The sequence below is a fragment of the Aquarana catesbeiana genome, linkage group LG10, assembly GCF_042186555.1.
Source record: "Aquarana catesbeiana isolate 2022-GZ linkage group LG10, ASM4218655v1, whole genome shotgun sequence".
Lineage (NCBI taxonomy): Eukaryota > Metazoa > Chordata > Amphibia > Anura > Ranidae > Aquarana > Aquarana catesbeiana.
The window spans coordinates 179,110,563-179,132,266 of NC_133333.1; the positions used below are offsets into that span (position 1 = coordinate 179,110,563).

General features: G+C 41.3%; 1 protein-coding gene across 7 annotated transcripts in view; it reads left to right on the forward strand.

Annotated features, from left to right (window-relative positions):
- PLCH2 (phospholipase C eta 2) overlaps nucleotides 1-21,704 on the forward strand; it is a 1,074,339-nt gene that overhangs the window by 1,011,056 nt on the left and 41,579 nt on the right. For all 7 annotated transcript variants that reach the window (XM_073602999.1, XM_073603003.1, XM_073603004.1 and 4 more), the window contains one exon: nucleotides 9,069-9,148. In XM_073602999.1, coding sequence (XP_073459100.1) covers nucleotides 9,069-9,148 — 80 coding nt within the window. The remainder of the gene's footprint in view (nucleotides 1-9,068; nucleotides 9,149-21,704) is intronic.

The window sequence follows — 21,704 nt, forward strand, 5'->3', positions numbered from 1 at the left end:
CTTATGAGCTTCCCACAGTGTTATTGGGGAGATGTCTGTTGTATTATTAATTGATATGTATTCCTTTAAAGCTTGTTCAATGGCCATCTGATGTAGTGGGTGTTTGAGCATTATGTCCGGTAAGTACCACGTTGGGTCATGCGCTTTTGGTATGGCTGAGGCTATAGTAGTGTATACTGCATTATGGTCAGACCACGGAATCGGAATTATATCTGATGCAATAATTTCTGGTATCATTCCTATTGTTAGAAAAATATGATCTATTCTGGTGAAGGTTTGATGAGGGTGCGAGAAATAAGTGAATTTCTTTTTCATTGGGTTACTTTCTCTCCATGAATCTACCAGATTGTATTTGGAAAGAAGTTGAGAAAAAGGTAATCTAGAGGTTATTTTGGATGGTGTAAAAGGTGATTTATCTAGAAATGGGAGGAGGACCTGGTTCGAATCCCCACACATTATCACTGTTCCTATTTTGTGTGTATTAATCACTTGTAATATATGTGAGAGGAATGGTGTAGGTTGTTTGTTAGGAGCGTAGTAGGAAATCACCGTGATTGCTGTATCCATTATATAACCCATGAGTATCAGGTATCTACCTTCTGGGTCTTTAATTTCTGATGATAAGGTGAATGGTGTGGATCGGTGAAATGCAATTAGAGTTCCCCTTTGCTTGGTACAGGCAGAAGCCGTGTAAATTTGTTGATAAAAAGGAGAAATATATTTTGGAGTAGAATCTTTGGTGAAGTGTGTTTCTTGGAGGCATACTATGTGAGCCTTCTTGTTATGGAAAGTACGGAAGGCTTTGGTCCTTTTTTGAGGGACATTTATTCCCTGAACATTCAGGGAAAGTATATTCAGTGGTGCCATGGCAATAGATCAAATAGTTTTGACTTACTTTTTGTTATGCAGAGCTGACTGCGCAGATCAACCTGTGTGGACTGAAGAGATGAATAGATAGAAAAGAAACCAGTGAATTCTGGAGTAAAGAGTAAACAAAAAACATATGAGATTAGATGATACATTGTATAAATTATTTTTTGCAAGTAATCACAATTTACCCGTGAAAGAGAATAAATATCTCTCTCAGGGGAATAAGTGCCTTATTCACACTCCCACATAATATGGTTGGGAGAATGAGGAGGGCTAATGGGGGTACACGGATCTTCCGCTTACAGGAGAGAAGTGCTATGTCAAAAGACATCAAAATGATGTTTCATTAATTGGAGTGCAGAATTTAGTTTTTGTTGAAATTATTTATTCCAGGGTGGTTGTATATGGTTAGTCTTGCCCTAGGCTAAATAATTCAGTTAGAAAGGTACTGTTAATAACTTTGGTATTGATGAAGATAAAAACTAAAAAGGGGCACAATCGTAATGGATTGTGTAAGTGATTCTGCGCAACACAAAATGAAGTAAATGAATAAATGCATAAACTACACACCTGAAAAATAAAATAACAATCCCCTAATGGGGTAGAGCAATATGTGCAGATTAAAAAACATGTAGCAGGTGTATCATAGTGACAAAGTGCTAATCAAATAAAAGTCACTCAGTAAAAGCACAAAACATAACATAAACTGTGACTGGTGGGTGAACATGCGTTGCTAGGTGATCTGGTGACTGTTCGTGGTAACGGATACCCACTCGGGGCTCCCAGAACTCTCACCTCTATGGCACGATAAAAGTGCCTGTGTGCTTCCAATAGGTCTGTGGTCACTCTGGTGCAGTGATGACAATGGCGTCCTACTCCTTCCGGAGGGAGGGGGGCGTCACTTCCTCCACTTGGTAGGGCCTCTATTCCACAGTAGGGGTGCCTATGTACTTCCAATGGGTCTGTGGTCACTCTCGTGCAGTGATGGTGATGGCGTCCTAATCCTTCTGGGGGAGGGGGCCGTCACTTCCTCCGACTGTTAAGCTCCATATAGGGGTAATTGAAAAGACTCCAATAGTGTAATAAAGTTAAAGCCAATGGATTTATTAAAGGTAAAAAATCAGCTTACATAAACGTAAACAAAAAACGCCAAACAGCGATGGGAACAGCGTTATAGCGATACTCGTCACTTCCGGTCCGCATTGACGTATTTCCGGTTGCGTGCCTACGCGTTGCGTCAAATCACGTGACTTCTTCAGGGCCCAGTTACCACGAACAGTCACCAGATCACCTAGCAACGCATGTTCACCCACCAGTCACAGTTTATGTTATGTTTTGTGCTTTTACTGAGTGACTTTTATTTGATTAGCACTTTGTCACTATGATACACCTGCTACATGTTTTTTAATCTGCACATATTGCTCTACCCCATTAGGGGATTGTTATTTTATTTTTCAGGTGTGTAGTTTATGCATTTATTCATTTACTTCATTTTGTGTTGCGCAGAATCACTTACACAATCCATTACGATTGTGCCCCTTTTTAGTTTATTAGTAGTGTAAGGTGTTCACTATTTGATCTTGCAGCATCACTAAGAATACATCACCACTATTATTTCATTTCATTATTTCACTTAGTTTTAGGTAGTAGCGCAGAAGTCTTTCTTTTTAGATTATTGATGAAGATAGTTTGAATTATTTTGGGATTTTAACCCTTTTAGAGTAAACAATTACATATTTTATTCATACGTAACTGTTTAGATATGTTAACTCATAAAATTGAGGTTGTATTGCTTCAGATTAGAATAAACAAAAACATAATTCTAGGAACTAGTTAGGTAATAATATATTTGTTTTAAGAAAAGAAAGAAAAAGCTTCCATTACTTCTGGATTATTGAACATATTTGTCCTAAAAAGTAATAAATCTATTGTTATTACCTGATAATATATAACTGAACAAGAATTTCCTTATTTCACTTATATATTCTAAGGCTATATGAATCAGAAGTAATAAGAAATATAACTGGAATGTAACATGATCCCACACAGTGTGTGACTATCAGAATGCAGTTACATTCAGTTATAAATATAGGTTTTTTATAGAGAACCATCTCTTAGTATAATAAATGAAGAGATATCAGGAATTAGGATGTCAGTCCATTGAAACTTTTTGGTCCATGGATGATGTGGCATAACGGCCTCTTTTGTGAGAATGATGATTCCCATTTTGTTCTGAAATTTTCTGGGTGCTGCCTGAAGGTGAAGATGATGCCATTCTTCTGCATGTGGGAGTGTTGCTGCTTGTGGGTTCTGTCAGATTTAATTTTAAAAGGGTTTGTTGTAGTTCATCTGCTGATCTGCTTCTGTAAATTGTACCTTGGTAGTTAAATCTGACTGAAAAGGGGAAGCCCCATTGATACATAATGTTGTGGCATTGCAGTTCCATTAGTTGGGGTTTCATGGATCGTCTTTTAGTAATAGTAAGTTGGGATAGGTCAGCAAAAATTTGATAATTGTGTCCTTGAAAATTAAGTTCCTTTTTTTCTCTTGCAGCAATTAGTATTTGTTCTTTCGTTCTGTAATAATGAAATTTTGTGATTATATCACGTGGGGGTCCATCTTTCTTTTTGGCTGTGAGGGCTCTGTGTACTCTGTCCAGTTCTAAATGTTCAATAGGGATATCTGGCTTTAGTTCTTGTAATAGTAGATTGCAGGTCTGTCACAGTTTCAGGTATTCCCCTTATGCGTAAGTTTGAACGTCTGGCTCTATTTTCGTAATCTTCGAGCTTAGTTTGAAGTATTAAATTCTCTTTTTTTAATTGTTCCAATTCTGTTATATTTTCTTGGGTTGTAATTTCAATTTCATCCATTTTTATTTCTAAGGCTGCGGTGCGGTTTCCCAGCTCTCTTATTTCTTTGGTTAGGCTTTTTGTTATTTGGTCTGAGGTTTGTTTTAAAGCCTTATGAAGCATCTTTTCAAATTGTAGTAAAATTACTGGGGATACTGAGGAGGCTTGTGGAGAAGTTTGTGAGAGGATTTGTTCTGTATCTGACTCAAATGGAGAGTCTTGCTGTGACATTTTCTGTCTGTGAGAGCGCCCTGATGCTGTATCTTGTGAGGTGACTGGAGCTGCTTCAGCTGCAGTGAGTGCCTGTGGGCTCTTTGTGAGGTGATTTTTATTTCTGCCACGGTTTCCTCCCAGTACCATATTTCCTGCCCAAACTTTCACAGTTTGTTCCCTGGGGCAAAAAGGTTCAAATGGATACCTTTTGAGCCTGCAGGCTCCGCTTTGTCCTTCTCTTCTCTCCTCAGCGGTGTGGAGCTCTAACAATGCATGTCTGCTCCGCTAGGCTCCGCCTCCTGCCTACCTCGAGCAGTGTTTTTAAACAGCCATGGAGAGAGTGAGGTAAGCGTATATAGAATAAATGGAAAGCTTTTTTATTTTTTCAAAAGAAGTACATTAATGCTATATTGGTACAGAGGGGCTGGAATTTAGAAAAAAGGTGAACTTATTCTTTAAGCCTATTCTTGCCCATTACCCTTTAAGTGGCACTAAATTATATACTCCAAAACTAATCCATACACATCTACTACTGAAAGCCTAACTCCAGGTTTCATTTCACTTTAGTTTGTTGGGCCAAGCTGGTCCAAACAAACTATTTACAAACTATTTCCATTACTAGGAAATGTGCTGCTGTCAGCGATGTATAAAGTACAGGCAACGTACAGTATACAATGTGCCATTTCAGCAACTTTACAATCACTTCCCGTTACTGGAACAAAATTGTGCTGCTCAGCCATTTACAGGAAGCCTTGTATTTTAATAAATGAATACAAGACTTTGGCTGAGATGGAGATCGTGATGTCACCTGCCTACCTCTTTCTTCGGTCAATTAAAGGAAGCCTTCTTGCTTACATCTAACCACCCTTAACTAATTACCCTCTAAAGCAGGGGTGTCAAAGTCCATTTCATCTCGGACCACATCGGCATTATGGTTGCCCTCAAAGGGCCAGTTGTATCTGTATTGCCTGGTACACACGGGCCAAATATCGTCACACCTAGCTTCTGTAAAACGGGCATGCCAAAAAATATGCCAATCAGCATCTGATTAACGCATCCATAGACACAGACAGCAGGATTTGCCCCCCCCCCCCCCCCCCATTGGATTTGATTGACAGCAGTGGGAGCCAGTGGCTGTGCTGCTATACATCTATCCAATCAGGAGCCGAGACTTTGGCCAGAGAGGGTGTGAGTGTCTCCGGCGTGAGAATGAACGTGCTCAGGTAAGTAAGAGGGGGGCTGGTGCACTACAATAGGTTTTTCATCTCAATGCATAGTATGCAATGAGGTGAAAAAGCGGGAGGGTTTACAACCCCTTTAAGACTAAATAAATGTATCTGCTCTTAATCGTATTAAATTATTGCCTCTGCATTTGATTATTACTTCTTTGGAGCGGTGAAGGAGCAATGTGTATACCGCTCCTCCACCACTCCTGCCCATTAAAAACAATGGGCAGCGCGGCTATACCGCCAGCAAAGCGCTGCCGCAGCAGCGCTTTGCGGATGCTTTTAACCCTTTTTCGGCCGCTAGCGGGGCTTAAAAGCACCCCGATAGCGGCCAAATACCTCCGCAAATACGACGGTAAAGCGCCACTAAAAATAGCGGCGCTTTGCCGCTGACGCCGCCCCAGTGTGAAAGGGGCCTTAAGCTGTGAAGGGCAGACCAGCACAAAGTCCAACCACACTCCTGTAGCAGACGATGCAAGTCTGAAAAGGCAAGTCTGACAAGAAACTTTATTGGAGACTGCTCAGACAGAATATAGTTCTGCCATGGTGTTCTCTGAGTGGTGTCCAATAAAGTTTCTTGTGGATGATACCAGCAGTGTGTGACCTTCCTTTTCAACTGGCATAGAATTGTTTTATTCTCATAATAAATATAAACAGATGTCCAGATCCTGTCAAGAAATCCCTGACACCATCAGAGGTCAAGAGCCTCCTACCTTCTCTAACATCACAGTGCACCCCGCTTGCCTTGTGCTGTTGCCAGGAAAAAGCTGGAGGCAGAGCTGGGAAGCAGAAAATGCAGGGTCTGGAGGAGAACCAGAGGAGGGCTGAAATCAGCTGCTGGAGTCTGTTGAATGCTGAGACTGGGGGAGGCAGAGACGGGGGGGGGGTGCTGCAGCTGCACAGAGAGGTGCAGGTTCTGTAGGAGGAGCTCTGTCGTCCTCTCTGTTGCTGATTGCTAAAACAAAGTGGAGGCAGAGATGAGGGGGGATGCCACATGAAATGCCCTGGAGGGCTGGATTAGGCCCACGGCCTTGCGTTTGACACGTGCTCGAAAGCATAAAAGTATAATGTGAATTGAGCCATTACATACCTTGTCACTAGTGCTGTTTCATAATAGTCTAACTATAAATGCTGCAGTGCCAAAATCATAGTGTCTAAAGCCTGTGTCATCACATCATGTCGCTATCCTGATTTCCTCTTCTGCCATCTTAAGTATTTTTTTCTTTTCATTTTCCAATACTACTTTCCTCTGATGTCTGCTTGCACCAGTGACTTTCTATTGCTCTGTGTGGCCATGTCTTACTCATCTCCTATGTTTGTCTGTCTGTGGTACTGTTATCACAGTAACAACATTGAGCCAACAACCAGTATTTCATCTTTTCTTTGTTACTGTGGGGCCATGATGACAACCATATGCCTGTATGTCATTGCTCTCAGTGACAGGAGGGTTCATTTCAGCATCACATCTAAAGCTGGCCATACACTAATAGAATTTTCTTTAAAAAATACTGTTTTCAAAATGTTCGATTTTCTAATCACAAGTGGGGTCAAATTGGCAGTTGTTTTTTTCCATGAAGAAAGCTGACAGGTCCCTGGATGTGGGACTGAGAACATGACTGCTATTGCTGGTCAATATTAATGACCTTACTTGTAATGTAGCAATGCTGGTTTCAGTAATTGTCCATGCTCCAAGATATTACCAAGTTTTTTGTCTAACTAAAACTGTTTTACAGTATATGACAGAATTGTACATTTGTTGGATTGTACCCATTTTTACTCAGTATTTTCTAAAAAAAAAAAATTAAAACAGGTTGTCCAGCATTGTAGTAGAATTATGTGACTTATGTTGCAGATGGTCATTTTTAACATGTAAACTATCCAGCTATGACAAGAGGCACTCAAATTTTCATTGCATCAAGTAATATCGCGTACAGTACATGGGTAACCGGAAAGCAGAAGTTCTCCTCAAAAAAGAAGATACTGTTTTATATGTTTAGGATTATGCTTGTTGAAGATTCAGTGTACCCAAGACTCATATTTAATGTGTATGCATGCCAAAACGTTTTTTTTTGTTGGATGTGGATAGAGTATTGAAGGGGTGTCCAAATTTTTTTCAAAGAGGGCCAGATTTGATGAAGTGAACATGCGTGAGAGCCGACATGTCATTTTGTCTGACATTCTTTGAACCATTATAATTTGTTTGAGCACTAATACACTGCCCAACAAGAATTCTCTTGCCTTTGTGACTGTGTGTGAGTAAAGAGATGAGCTTGGGCGTGTTATTTGGATATACCGTATTTATTGGGGTATAACACGCACCTTCACTTTAAGAGGGAAGTTTCAGGAAAAAAACTTAAATTTTAAATAAAAAAATGTGAAGCAAAATAAGGGTCAGTGCCAATCTGCAGCCTCACAAGTGTCACGAATGCAGAACCCCCCTTGCCATGAATGCAGCCCCACCCTTGCCATGAATGCAGCACCCACCATTGCCATTAGTGCAGCCTGATTGATGCCCATCCATCTGCAGCCTTGGAGGGGGCAGGGTGAGCGCCAAAAGATTACAATTCCTGTTTTCTATGCGGCCTCTTTAATACAAAGCCCCGCCTCCTTTGATGGACAGAACAATCATCCAATGGCAGGGCAGGAGACGGACTTCCTATTACAGAGGCTGCCATTAAAACAGTAAATTCTCCTGTGTGTATGGCACTCGTCCCGCCTCCTCCCTGTCCCCTCCAAGGCAGCCAGCATATATATCTTTTGTGGCCCCGGTGCTGGGATATTGTTGGGGGCCACAAAAGTTATATATGTCCAAATATCGTTCAAAACCAGAATGCGGGCCGGACTTTGCACATGCCTGGAGTAGTGTATAGGTAAAACCCCTATTGGTTAACATTTTGACTGTGTCCCATTAGGGAGAATTGAGAATTTTATTTTTTTATTTGTGATATAGTCTTCAGTTGATGTTTTTTTTTTTTCAATTTTTGTACATAATAAAGCAACCTGGCAACTGAGCATTCTGTGTAAACAAATATTTTTTTGAGTATTTCATTTATTTATTTTCTGAATTGAAGACACAACAGGAATTGAGAGATACTATCTACAAAATGAGGGGCTATTCCCTCTGAGACAGTTGTCAATGTAACTTGTGCCCTCATTGGAAGATTTAACACTCTATTTGTTTTGGTGAGAACTGTAAAAGTTTGGATCTCACAATGCTTTCTGTAACTATGACCATGGCCACTAATAAAGGAGCTGAACCTACCAGGTAGGGCCACAGAAAGTAATAAAATATATACATTTTAAGCATGAATGCTGGTGGCCTAAACAGTCCTCCAGCTTCTTTTGTCTTTGGGTATTCCAGCCAAGAAATCTCCCTGGCCAAACTTCATTTTATTGGGAAAATCTGCTAAGAGTCTGTTGGTTTATACTTTACTTTTTCCTACAGAGGCGGGCAGGTAGGCCATAAAAGAGGCAATAAACCCCTTAGTTATTGTAGTGTGTTTCAATTGATGTTCAAATGATAACAAGGCTTTTGATCCGGTGTTGCAAACATCTTAGGCCTAAATGTATAATCTTTCCTCTTGTGAGATAAATGAAGCTGGTAATAAATAATCCTGACTATCACGCAGGACGATAAAGTTGTTGTACCAGTATTTCCCATAATTTTCTGTTATTAGAAATTTAGAGATGGAGTTGCACATCCATCAGGCACATAACTTGGTTTGCATCCAAGCTTAAAATGGTCTAACCCTCCATTTTTCTTCTTTTTTTTTAAGGACCTTATCCTGGGCATTGTACTTAATAGTGTTTTGCTTGTAGCAACATAGAAGATCAATGGCCCTCTATATGTCATGCATGCACCTATTAGTGGAAACTGACCACTAATCTTCCTTGTACTTTCCTCCTGTAGGTTATCGACACGTGTACCTAGAAGGTATGGAAGAGGCATCTATCTTTGTTCATATAGCAATTAATGACATCAGTGGTAAGGTGGGTGTAACTGAATTCCTGTAGCATAAATTGTTTCTATCAGACCTGTATTGAGCTGACATCAAATGATATGGATGTAGTCCATGCATTGTACAATATAAAAAAACATTATTTAGCTTGTTGATTTACCATGATCATTGTTAAAGGACTGAGTAATTGAAATAATGGCAATTCTTTTTTTTTTTTTTCCTTGTATTTTTGCTATAAAAAAAAAACTCACTGACATGTATATAAGTTTCCAAATGTTTTAGTTACAGGTGATATTGACATTGATTCTGGTATGCAATTGTCCTGTCTGATAACAGAAATGAACTTCTCTTTTATTTGCTGTTAATATAAGAGGTTTGCTATTCTCTGAGCAGTGATTGGATTGAACTATTGATGGTGAAGGGGTGGAAAAGAGTGACAGCCCCCAGCAGGCTTCATCAAGTTTGAAATTTGTCAGTGTAAGGTCATTTCTATTTAAATAAGAAAAGTTCCCAGGTCCAACCCATCTCTTACCCTTGGGCGTGGCCATATGCAGAGATCGTAGTGCTGTGGGTAGAACTTTCAATTCAAAGCCATTTATAAACCGACTAGGTCAGTCAAACAAGAATGCAAGAGATGACTGCCCACAAGATGTTATGGCGGAGGCACAAACATATGTAAAATGGGGAGATGACCAACACTGGCAACACTGCTTACCTTATGGGGCTCAAACCAAGGTCAAAGTTGTGTTCTAACCTCCTCAGTTTACAGCAGCCAGATAGTTGGGTTGGATGGTATCAATAGACATGAGATAGGTAAGAAGTGTACACTTCTGAGTAGGTCATTCGTTTTCCTAAGAATTGTGTTTTTTTCCGATCATACAAGACCTCTTTTTGCCAGTCAATTTTTTCATGTTGGTAGAGAAAGTCTTTAGTGTGTTTTAAGATGATTGCACCAAAGTCTTCATCAAAATTCTTCAGGGAAGCAGCCACTAAAATCTCTTGTGTCCATGGGGCATTCTTTAGGCTGAAGAATTCAAAATCTAAACAAAAGTTCTTTCTAGCTCAAAAATAAAAATTCAATAAGCCTAAAGAACAAACATAAGCAGCACATAATTTTAATTATGTCGGTTAGAGGATGCTTCATGTTTTAACCAAAGGCGCTTATATTACTTTTTATACTCTAGAGGGCAGTGTAAGCCAAACAATTCCTTAGTGGCTTGAAACCCGGTTTGCGCTTGCTAGAGTCATGTATTCCTCCATCTGTTTACCAAACACCCTTTTGGCATATGCCATTTTATTAGATTTGCGAACCCCCCAGCCATGACACTTACTGAAATTATTTCTAAAGCTGAATTGATAATGTTGCAGTGCATTAATGTGGGTTGCAGCAGCCTATTCATTTGAATGAGCTGCCAAAAAAGAATACAGTATTTTTAATAACGCAATGTTCCACGCAGTAGCATTTCTAATATAGGTGTAAACAAGAAGAATAGTTTAGATCCTACAATTCATTAAAAGTGTTCAATGCATATGTAGGATGTGCTGTCAGCCATCATGATTGTAGGGTAGTGGCTAGGCACAGACACAATTCTATAGGTTGGTCACTCTGCATATAGGTTAACCAGATTATGGCAAGTTGGGGTTTATTTACTAAAGCTGGAGAGTGCAATATCGGGCTTAGTTCTGCATAGAATTCAATCAGCTTCCAGGTTATATTGCCAAAGCTTAATTGAACAAGCTGAAGTTAAAAGCTGATTGGCTGCCATGCACAGCTGCACCAGATTCTGAGTACACCAGCCTTAGTAAATCTAGAGAATCCTCCAAGCTTTCAACTAAAACCCTATTACATATTGACCTGGGACTGTAAAAACTGGGAGTGCTCTGTTATGCCAATAGTGAACAACGTGCTGGCTGTAGTCATCCATTTTTGGACTAGAACTGTGATGGATGGCTTCAGTAAACGATATAGAAGTGCAGGAAAAGAGGTTATCCAGCACCAGCGACCGTAAAATCTGATCAGTGTTATCACCTTTTCATAATAAAGAGAAGCCTTTTCTAATGCCCTTTATGCCCAAGTCATCCCGATTTTCTTATCTCTCACTTACATAGTTCACGGAAGCTTTGAAACATCAGCTCTCTGTTCAAAATTTAAAAAATGCTTTCTGAGAACTGGCTTCCTATAGCATCATGTGACCATTCAGGAAATGCCATATCCCATCATGCAGTGCCTTACTGCATCACAGAATAAGGCATGTTTACCTCTCTGGACCACACTGCCCTCATTACTACACCACCTCTTTCTTATTTTCACCCACTTTTCTACTTCTTCCTTGAATGTGGCCAATGCCATATATGGTACAATCTCCTTTAGATCGACCATCAGCTATGTAGTGCAACGGCCTGTCTGCTTTGTTACAAATTGAATAAATTTGTCAGGTGGGTTTACATAGTTTTGATAAATCTAAAGGAAATTATACAGGGATTGTACAATCATTGCATAGTGTATGGTCAGCTTTATACAAGTACATGGGAGGGAGTGGGCGGAGACACTCAGCTGTCATTGTTCTTGTGTAAACATACCAATTTCACTTTCAGACCCCATTCACACCTAGCATAGTGGGAACGCTTGTTTATTGGTGTGTTTTTCCCGCAAGGCACATTTTGGCATGTTGCAGTTTGCATGACCTTTACTGCGTGTTTTGCTGCATTCGTCACACGTTTGTTTTTTTTTTGTTTTTTTGTTTTTTACACAGCAAAATGAGTGTTTGCTTCTGTGTTTGGGATGCCATTAACAATTAATGGCATAGAAAGCACAACAAGTTCATTTTGGGTGTATAAAGGTGGCCATACACTATACAAAATGATTGTACAGTTTTTGCACCTCCTCTCCTTTAGATTTACCAAAACTGTTAAATAGGAGGACACACCCATTTATCCTTTCACTCTGTATCCAATCAGGCAGGCCCTTGCACTACATAGTTGATGGTAGATCTAAAGAAGATTGTACAATCAGATTGTTTGGTGAGTTTTACAGACTTCCAGGGACACACAAAATAATACCACAACTCTCCTCATAGGCTGTTATGTGATCTCTCAGTTCCTGCACACACTGTCAAATGAATGATCTATGCAAAAAAAAGGTAAGGTACAAAACAATCAATCAGCATGGGAAGACTCTGGTTGTGTATTCAGGGAGAACAATGCTAACTGATGATTGCATGTAACTTCAGAGATGGGCAGGAGCAATCTCCTGGAGAGGGAGGGCAGGTGCAGGGTGTGTATCAATGAGCACAGCTGCTGAACTACTTCCTTAGTCCACTAACCAGTTTCACATCCCAAAGGATGTATATCTGGAAGTCATAGAGCGATTTCTATAGGAGAAACTGGAGGCTGAGGTAAGCCTGCTCTAGAATATAGGGACATGTGTTTCTTTCCTTCAACGGTGTTACACTAGTTGTATATTGGTACATAGGAAAGCTGGAATTCAGAAAAAAAAAAAGATGAACTTAGCCTTTAACATGTGGTCTTTTAGGGGCACCAGGCTGCCCTAGTTAAAAATTGTAAGGGATGGAAACATTGGGGAATGATTGATATGTGAAGTACAACTTTAGAAAAAAATAAGGTTTAGGTTTTCTATTAGGTTTATGTTTTGTAAAGGGATAGATGGATTTGGGTCCCCAAAGCTTTTTGCATCCCCACCTTGTGGTTTGGGTGTAGTTGTGATGTGTAGTGTTTGGACACTCGGTGGCAGCTGTTCCAAAATCAACGATCTTTAAGACTACTGGGGACTGAATGGAGAGATAATAAAGAGGACGCACCCCATAGTGTTATAATCCAAAGTGAGACTTTTACTACTGTGTTTTTAATTGGGAGATTTATCCTCCTTGTCTATTCACTAACAACAGGAAGTAAAGTGAAATCTCCCACAGTGGCATAGCAAAAAACTAATGTTTCAGCCTTCCCTCACTTAACTAATAAAAGTGCGCTGTTATGTTCCTGAGTAAGGATGAACTTGGGTTGGTCTGAATTTTGGTTAAGACTTGAAGGAAGCTGTTACTTCCGTCCACTGCCACCCAATCAACTATGGCCAGGACATTCCCTGCCCTGCAGCTACACGTATATAAGGTGCGGGAATTCTAGTGACATAATTGGCCCATTATAGCCTCATGGCTTTGTTTTGCATACCTTGGACTGATATTGACCTAGATGCTTTAACCACTTAAGCTGGACCATTTGGCTGGCCAAAGACCAGAGCACTTTTTACGATTCGGCACTGCGTCGGTTTAACTGACAATTGCGCGGTCCTGCGATGTGGCTCCCAAATATGGTTGCCACCTCATCCCTTTAAACCCAAACAAATATGAATTATACAGGTTCTGTGGCTGATTAAGGTGGTAATTAAACTCACTTGGTGCCTTATCTGCATTTAATTAGCCTCAGAACCCGTGTAATTCAAAGGTGTTCGGGTTTAAAGGGATGAGGTGGCAACTCTACTCCCAAACAAAATTGACATCCTTTTTTCCCCACAAATAGAGCTTTCTTTTGGTGGTATTTGATCATCTCTGCGGTTTTTATTTTTAGTGCTATAAACAAAAAAATAGCGACAATTTTGAAAAAAAACTCATTATTTTTTACTTTTTGCTATAATAAATATTCCCAAAAAATATATAAATAGCATTTTTTTTCTTCAGTTTAGGCCGATACGTATTCTGCTACATATTTTTGGTAAAAAAAATCGCAATAAGCGTTTATTGATTGGTTTGCGCAAAAGTTATAGCATCTACAAAATAGGGCATAGTTTTGTGGCATTTTTTTTTGTCATTTTATTTTACTAGTAATGGCGGCGATCTGCGATTTTTATCATGACTGCGACATTATTGCAGACACATTAGACATTTTTGACACATTTTTGGGACCATTGTCATTTATACAGCAATCAGTGCTATACAAATGCATTGATTCCTGTGTAAATGACACTGGCAGTGTAGGGGTTAAGTGTGTCCTAGGGAGTGATTCTAACTGGGGGGGGGGGGTGCATGGCTATGTGTGACACGACACTGATCACCGCTTCCGATTACAGGGAGCTGTGATCAGTGTCACTAGGCAGAACAGGGAAATGCTTGTTTACATTAGCATTTCCCCATTCTTCCTCTCCGTGAGACAATCGCGGACACACGTGCGTTCGCAAACTGCTTCTTAAAGGGCAACGTACAGGTATGTTAATCTGCCTGTACGCGCCCTTCTGCCGACATATATCAGCGTGAGCTGGTCAGCAAGCGGTTAAATAGATTAAACACTTATATGTAAAAATTAGGAATCAACACCCTATTTTTTGGATTTGTGTTCCAAGCAATGGCCTACAACCTACAATACTGTAATTAAAGTGTATGCAAAGCCTTAACCACCTCAGCCCTGGAAGATTTTACCTCCTTCCTGACCAGAGCACTTTTTACAGTTTGGCACTGCGTCGCTTTAACTGACAATTACGTGGTCGTGCGACGCTGTACCCAAAATATATTTGCGTCCTTTTTTACCACAAATAGAGCTTTCTTTTGGTGGTATTTGATCACCTCTGCGTTTTTTTTATTTTTTGCACTATAAATAAAAAAGTGACAATTTTGAAAAAAAAATATTATTTACTTTTTGCTATAATAAATATCCCCCAAATTTAAAAAAAACAACACATTTCTTCATCAGTTTAGGCCAATATATATATTCTTCTACATATTTTTGGTAAAAAAAAAATCGTAATAATATATTGATTGGTTTGCGCAAAAGTTTTAACATCTACAAACTATGGGAAAGATTTATGGCATTTTTATTATTTTTTTTACTAGTAATGGTGGTGATCTGCGATTTTTAGCAGTATTGCGACGGACAGATCAGGCACTTTTAAACCTTTTTGGGACCATTGACATTTATACAGCGATCAGTGCTATAAAAATGCACTGATTACTGTGTAATTGTCACTGGCAGGGAAGGGGTTAATTGCGTGTTTTCTCAGTGTGTTCTAACTGTGTGGGGATGGGAGTGACTAGGAGAGGAGACATATCTTAGTAGGAACAAAGGATATGTTTCCTCTTCCCTGACAGCACAGGGATTTGTATGTTTATACACACAAATCCCCGCGTTGGCGCTCGCGCGTGCCCTCTGGAGGACGAAAATGGGAAGGACGTACCCATACGGGATTTCGCCCAGGGGAGCCAAGTTAATGATTGAATTGTGACACATGTTCTAGCGACAACTGTCCAATAGGCAAATTCTCTTCACTTTGTGGAGATTTCTATTCGGGTTTCCAGGACAGGAAGTAAAGGAATTCTCCCCGATAAAACAGACAGCAAAAAATACCTTGCCAGGGGTTTTACCTTCCTTATTCTATTAAGTTAAAAAAAAGGCTTTGGCTATAAATATACTTTAAGGGGAAGGAGGTAAATGTGTTAATTGGTTATATTCAGCGATATCATTAGCCCCTTATTTTAAACGAGCACCCTGCTTTTTAAGCGTTGGATGTCTTCATTTCATTGTTCTTGGTTTTCTGTGTTGCTTTCAAGAAGCTGAGTGTAGGTCATCAGCTTAGCTTAGAAACCAGCAAATGCTTAACCCTTGCCATTAACATCGCAAGCAAAAAGGAAAAACAAAACAAGCTATTATGGCGTGTAAAGTCCCACTGTAGCTCTGCCAAAGTTGAAAGTGAGGCCTTTTGCTTGAACTGCTTTTTTGTCCATGTTTCCATGGAGAGCCCAATGTTCCCCTGGTGAACTGCAGTGTCCCCATTAGATATGCCCAACAATTCATTTTTGCAGAGATTTTTCTTCATTTAGTCCTCTTATATTTTCAGTGAATAACCCGTATACTGATTTTTAATCTATGCTGCTTTCAGTCATTTATAATCATAAATACTCATTCCTATCATATTCTATAACCATCTGGAACTTCAAACTGAACCAGGAAACATCTGTACATCTGAAGTATATATGAGCTGTTTTTCCTCCTAAAGTATTTGTATTTTTCTTCATTCAGCTCAGATTTACAGACTTCAAAGCCACATTGGTGACCTGTCTTTCTCTAGTGCACCCTAAACTGAGTTTAACTAAAAAAAAAAATCCCTACAGGTTTACTCCAATTACCTACCTATAATGAAGTATGTCTCACATTCTGCAGGCAGATGGATCCTGGAGAAACCTCAGGGATGCCTGTCCTCTTCCTGTTTCTGAATCTCCAGTGCTGCATGGGTTAAAAGCTCTGGGACTGCAAGCAGAACAGTAGTACAGAAGTACAGACACTTCCTCCATTGGGAAAAGTTCATTGATTACACAGCTTGTAACACAATCTGTGAATGGGGGAGAGTCTTATCAGTCACAGGTTTTCTCCAATTTGCAACCATGGTCTGCCTGAAGACTCACAGCTGTTAACCATTGCAGTGCACAAAGTTCAGAGACAGGAAGAGGACAGGCATCTCTGTAGGGAAGATTTCTCCAAGATTCAGCTGCCTGCACTACATAGGACATACTTCATTACAGGTAGGTGAATGAAATTGGAAGGTTGTTTTGTTTTAGCAAAATTTCAGCTTTAAACAGGGCAGCTTGGTCATCTTGTTGCCCACTGCCTGTGATTGGACAGTTAAAATGCAGCTTCAGACTGATAAGCTTATCCCTCTTTTTTTACTTTCCTAATTGTTTATTCCTGGTCAGTGCGTATGCAATACATAGCGGTGTAGTTGCCACTAGTAACAAACATCCACCAATTCACCCCGCTGCCAGACTCCCATACATCACTTGCAGAGACAATGAACAGTCTTTTGCTGGTTTTGTTTTTGTTTATTGGAGGGTACAACTTGGTTGGGGAAAAGGGTATATGGGATGCCCATAGGATAGTTCATTTTTGCCATCATATTCTTTAAAGATTTCACAAATTAGCACATAGTTAGAGCCAGAAGAGATGATGTGCATATTCAATCGCTTTGATATTTCTCCTGCATCACCATGCAGACTGTTGCTCCTCCTCTGCTTAACTCCTGCAGACTGTTGCTTCCAGGACTTCCTCACCCATTACCGTGTAAGGATGAGGACACCACTCTTGACCGTGTAATGGTGATGTTCCCAGAACTCCTCTCCTCCTGCACAAAACATATCCCGTAGTTCCCCTCCTGCACAAAACTTATCCTGAAGTAAAGTAATGACACGTCTTCTGTAAGCAAGAAGGACCCACTCTGAATAGTTCCTTAAAGCTGGCTCTGGTTGCTCGTGGCTACTAGGCCAGAGGCCTGCAGCACTGTCCTCGGAGGCCTAGTAGTTCAGAAGCACATGTTGGACGGTGGAATAGCTTGCAAATCCTGTGCCCTCAGGCCACATCGATTTGACACAGATCCCCACAGTCTCTCCTCTGATCCAGGACTCCTCATCAGTGACCATGTAATGATGAAGACTTTGCTAATGACCGTGTAAAAGCAAAGTTCCCTCAGACTTCCTGGCACATCCAGCCCTCCACTGCGGTACACTCACAAGCTTTCTCTGCCCTGAGACCTTGATGGAGAACTTGACCGGACCATACGTTCCGACAGCTTCACCTGCCCCTCTGCTTATTAACGACCGTGTGATGATAAGGACATTGCCAATGACCATGTAAAGGCTCCCTCTGGGCCTCCTCCTGCGATCGGCGCAACCCCCCCAGATGGGGGTGCCCGCCTGCTGCTGTCTAGTATACCATCCTCCACTTCACTCAGCTGACAACTCTCCCAAGTGGCATGTTACCTCAGCTTATATAGGAGGTCCGCCCCCTACCAATACCAGTTGGGGATTGGTCAGGTCTCCCACATGAGCTGCCCGCCACTCCAATTCCAGGCCCTGCCCCTCTTCCAGTGCATTCTCCCTATAAGCAGGGGAGGCACCTCAGAACTAGAGCACAGGTGGCCACACCCACTGCTACTCTAACTACTCCCAGCCCCCAGATGAAAATGGACAGATCACATGTCGGCAGGTGTCAGCAGACACCTGTCCGCTGACATCCGCCACTCCATAGAGAGCTATGGATGGTACGATTGGGTCCGCCTGAAAAACTGACAGGTGGACCCAATCAGTCTGTTAGTTTGAGAGGGGCCTAAGAAGGCAGAGTTAGAGACTAGTAAGGGAATAAACTACAACATACATTTTGAGTGTACAGCATTCATATAACATGGAGAAACACAAGCAGATCCAAGTACTGTCTGCATTAATAGAGGTATTAAACCCCCAACCAAAAATTTATTATATTGCAGCTTTTCAATCATTAGATGAGGTGGCTACATCAGTTTACTTTTCTTTGGCTTTTCTCTCTCTGGGTTCACCTGGTGATCTGGTCAGTAACACCCCTCCTGTATTGATGAGACATAACTCTGGAGGAAGGAACATAAGAAGCACAGCAGACAGCAGCATTGTCAGTCTGGGGGGAGGGTAGTATTAAATGTATTAGCAGATTTAGATACACTAACACTAACACATTAAAGCCAGCACACTCTTTATGATCAGTTACAGCAAACCGTATTTTCCCCTTTTGGGATCAAGGTTTTGCGTGAATAAATAAAAGCTGATCGTTTTAATCCCCCCTGCCAGTGTTAAAGTGATATTAAAGCCAATTGTTTTGAACAGAGCAGCCCAGGTCCTCTTCTTCTCGTGTCCCACTCCTCCCTCCTGCAGCTTGCTGTGGGGGCACCCAAGCAGACACGCTTCACAAACAGAGCTGCGGCTCGGCCCTGACCCCTCTATCTCCTGATTGGCTCACTGGCTGTGATTGACAATGATAATCACAAGGAAAATCTGCGCTAATCTGTAAATAACTAAGGAATACAAGCAGCCAGCATAGTTTGTTGATATCCAAACGTAAAAGTCCAAAATGTATATAATGCGGTGCTAAAAATAACAACTGGTAAAAAGTCCAAAAGAACTGGAAAGTAGGAGTAATCCAATCACCAGCTATAGTGCATATATGGAGGAGCACTCGACACCACGTGATAAGGTAGTCTGCTTACCAGATGTCTGTAAAAGATATGCATATAAAGATATTTCCAGACACATCCAGCATGTTCAGTTCTCTGGAACCCCTCATCGGTTAAGAGACAGCAATATCCAGATAATATTCTCCTTCTATCAATTTCTCCCAGAATTCCCACCAGAAGCAGGACTTTCAATAACGTGGTCAGCAAACGCTCATGGAGAGAAATAAGTAAGCAATAGTAAAGCCCGTAATAAATATAAAAACAATTTATTGTAGTAACTTAGTTAAGTTCAAGAATGCATGCATCAAATGGGACAATCGGCTGCAACGTTCAGCATGCTGGTGTCAACCTGCCTAATTGTCAATGTCAACCTGCCAGTGATTGACAATGGCCCCGGCTGCTGCCAAAAGCCAATCAGGAATGTGATTCCCCGGAGAGGCAAGACTCTCATGGACATCGCTGGATCAAGAGGGGACTCAGGTAAGTATTAGGGGGGCAGCTGCACACAGAAGGCTTTTTTACCTTCATGCATAGATGCATGAAGGTAAAACACCTTGTGCCTTTACAACCACTTTTAAAAGGTCTCTCTTATGTAAACTGTTACATTCTGCTGGAGAGTTTTTCCTGTGAAAAACAGACTTACTGACTGGATTACCAGATGAAAATAGAAGAAAGAAAGCCTAATAGAGGAAACAAATACAGCCATCACACCGAAGATTTGGTAAGCTGCAATATAATGTTTGCTTTTGGGTTTAATGCTGCTTTAGGCTTTAGGGGAACCCGCATCCAATTCGCAATAGCAGGAGATTTTGACCGGCTCTCTATGGAGCTGGTTTGCATATCTACGCAGCGGGTCCGTTTTAGGTCCAACTTTAGCCCAAAATTTGGGCTGAAGTCGGACCTGAAACGGTGAACCAGGACACACTGGACCCCTGCTTTGAGCCGGATGCGGCGATGGCGTGAACCCAGCCTGGAGTCTTGTGCGTCTCCATTCACCGGTTCAGGTCTGATTTTTGGCAGAATTCTGACTTGAAACGGACCAAAAGACACACAGGACTCCTGTACAATTCGCACTGGAGCCGCTGCGGAGATGTGCGAGTCTGCTCCATAGAGAGCTGGTCACAATCCCCTGCTATGCAAATTGGATGCGGAAAACGCATCCAATTCGCAATAATGTGAACCCAGCCTTAAGAAAGGGTTTTACGAATAGGCAGATTTTTGCTTACCATTATATAATCTATTTCTGTGTAAGGCAGATTAGAATGGGTGTTTATATAGCTACCCTATTTTATGGATTTTGGTAAGTGTCTTCATGGAATTCATTCCCAAGGGTGTGTTTCTTTGCTGTTGTACTTTCATTAAGTTATGTCATCATTCTTTGGTCAATGTTACTATTTGTCTGCTGTTTATTGGATTCCTTTGTTTCATATAAGTATTTCTAGCTGCTGACCATATAGAACATATCAGGCCCATTTTTGTTTACAGACATCATAGATGATAGGCTAGGACCCACGCCCATTTTTATATACATTGTTCCCTCTGTTGTGTGCAGTAACTAAAATATTACAGTATATACATTGAGCTCTAGAGTAAAAATCGTGGTCACCCTCCTCTGCATGTTGCTAATTGTAGCTTGTCAAATTGCTATGCCATTCTGTGACGAAATAAGAACCAAGAAGTCCTCCCTACACAGTCTGAGGCTACAAGTTTTTGTCCATATCAACCAGTCAGAATTCCTAATTTTTCCAAGTGGCAGGTGAAAATTAACTTTGAGTCAAACTTTTTGCTCATTCTCTTTACCATTTTTTGTATATACGTGTAGCACCCTCTACCTTAGGTAGGTAGGTGCTAGAGTAGGTTTTTGTGTGTACTGCTAGTGCAGGTAAATTTAGGCAGGCCTAGCTGTGAGCTAGGCCTGTTTGTTTTTGAAATGGGTGCAGGGGAGTGGTTTTAGTGTATCAGCAGGTGACTGACATGTGCTTCAGCTCTCTGGCGCCTCCTCTGTTTCCAGTGAGAAGGTTCTGGAAAAGAGGCAGGGCAGAGGGTTGGAGTGACATGGGGTGTATTTGGGAGTCCTGACCAATCCCCAACTAGGATTGACAGGGGGCAGGTCTCCTATATATACCCATTGTCAGCCTTCTGGGGGAAGATCTGTTGGGTGGAAGAACTGAATGATGGTGTGTTAGGCTGTGGTGGCCCTTGAGGGACCCTCTTTCTGGGGAGGGTGACCTTGGGCCTGGAGCTTGGGAGCTGAGAGGGAGCCTTTCTTCACACGGTCATTCAGAGGTGTCCTGGAACAGGAGCAGGAAGAAGACAGTGGGGAGCACAGCCAGGAACGTCATTCAGGAGGGATCCATGTTGGAGTCGGTGAGTGAGAAGCACAGTGAGAAGCTCTGTAAGAGACATGCCAGGATTGGATGTGGAGCCAGAGGGAGAGACTGTGTTGTTGAAGTCAAGTCACTGCAGACAGGAGGGTTGGCAGGATTTGCATCGGATTTGCTGGGAGCAGTAGTCCACCAAGTGTCAGCACAATTATTCTTTTCATCTAAAATGGTTGCTACCACAGAGGGGACTGCAGACCCCCGCCTGCAAATGGCTACTAGGAAAATATTAGGAC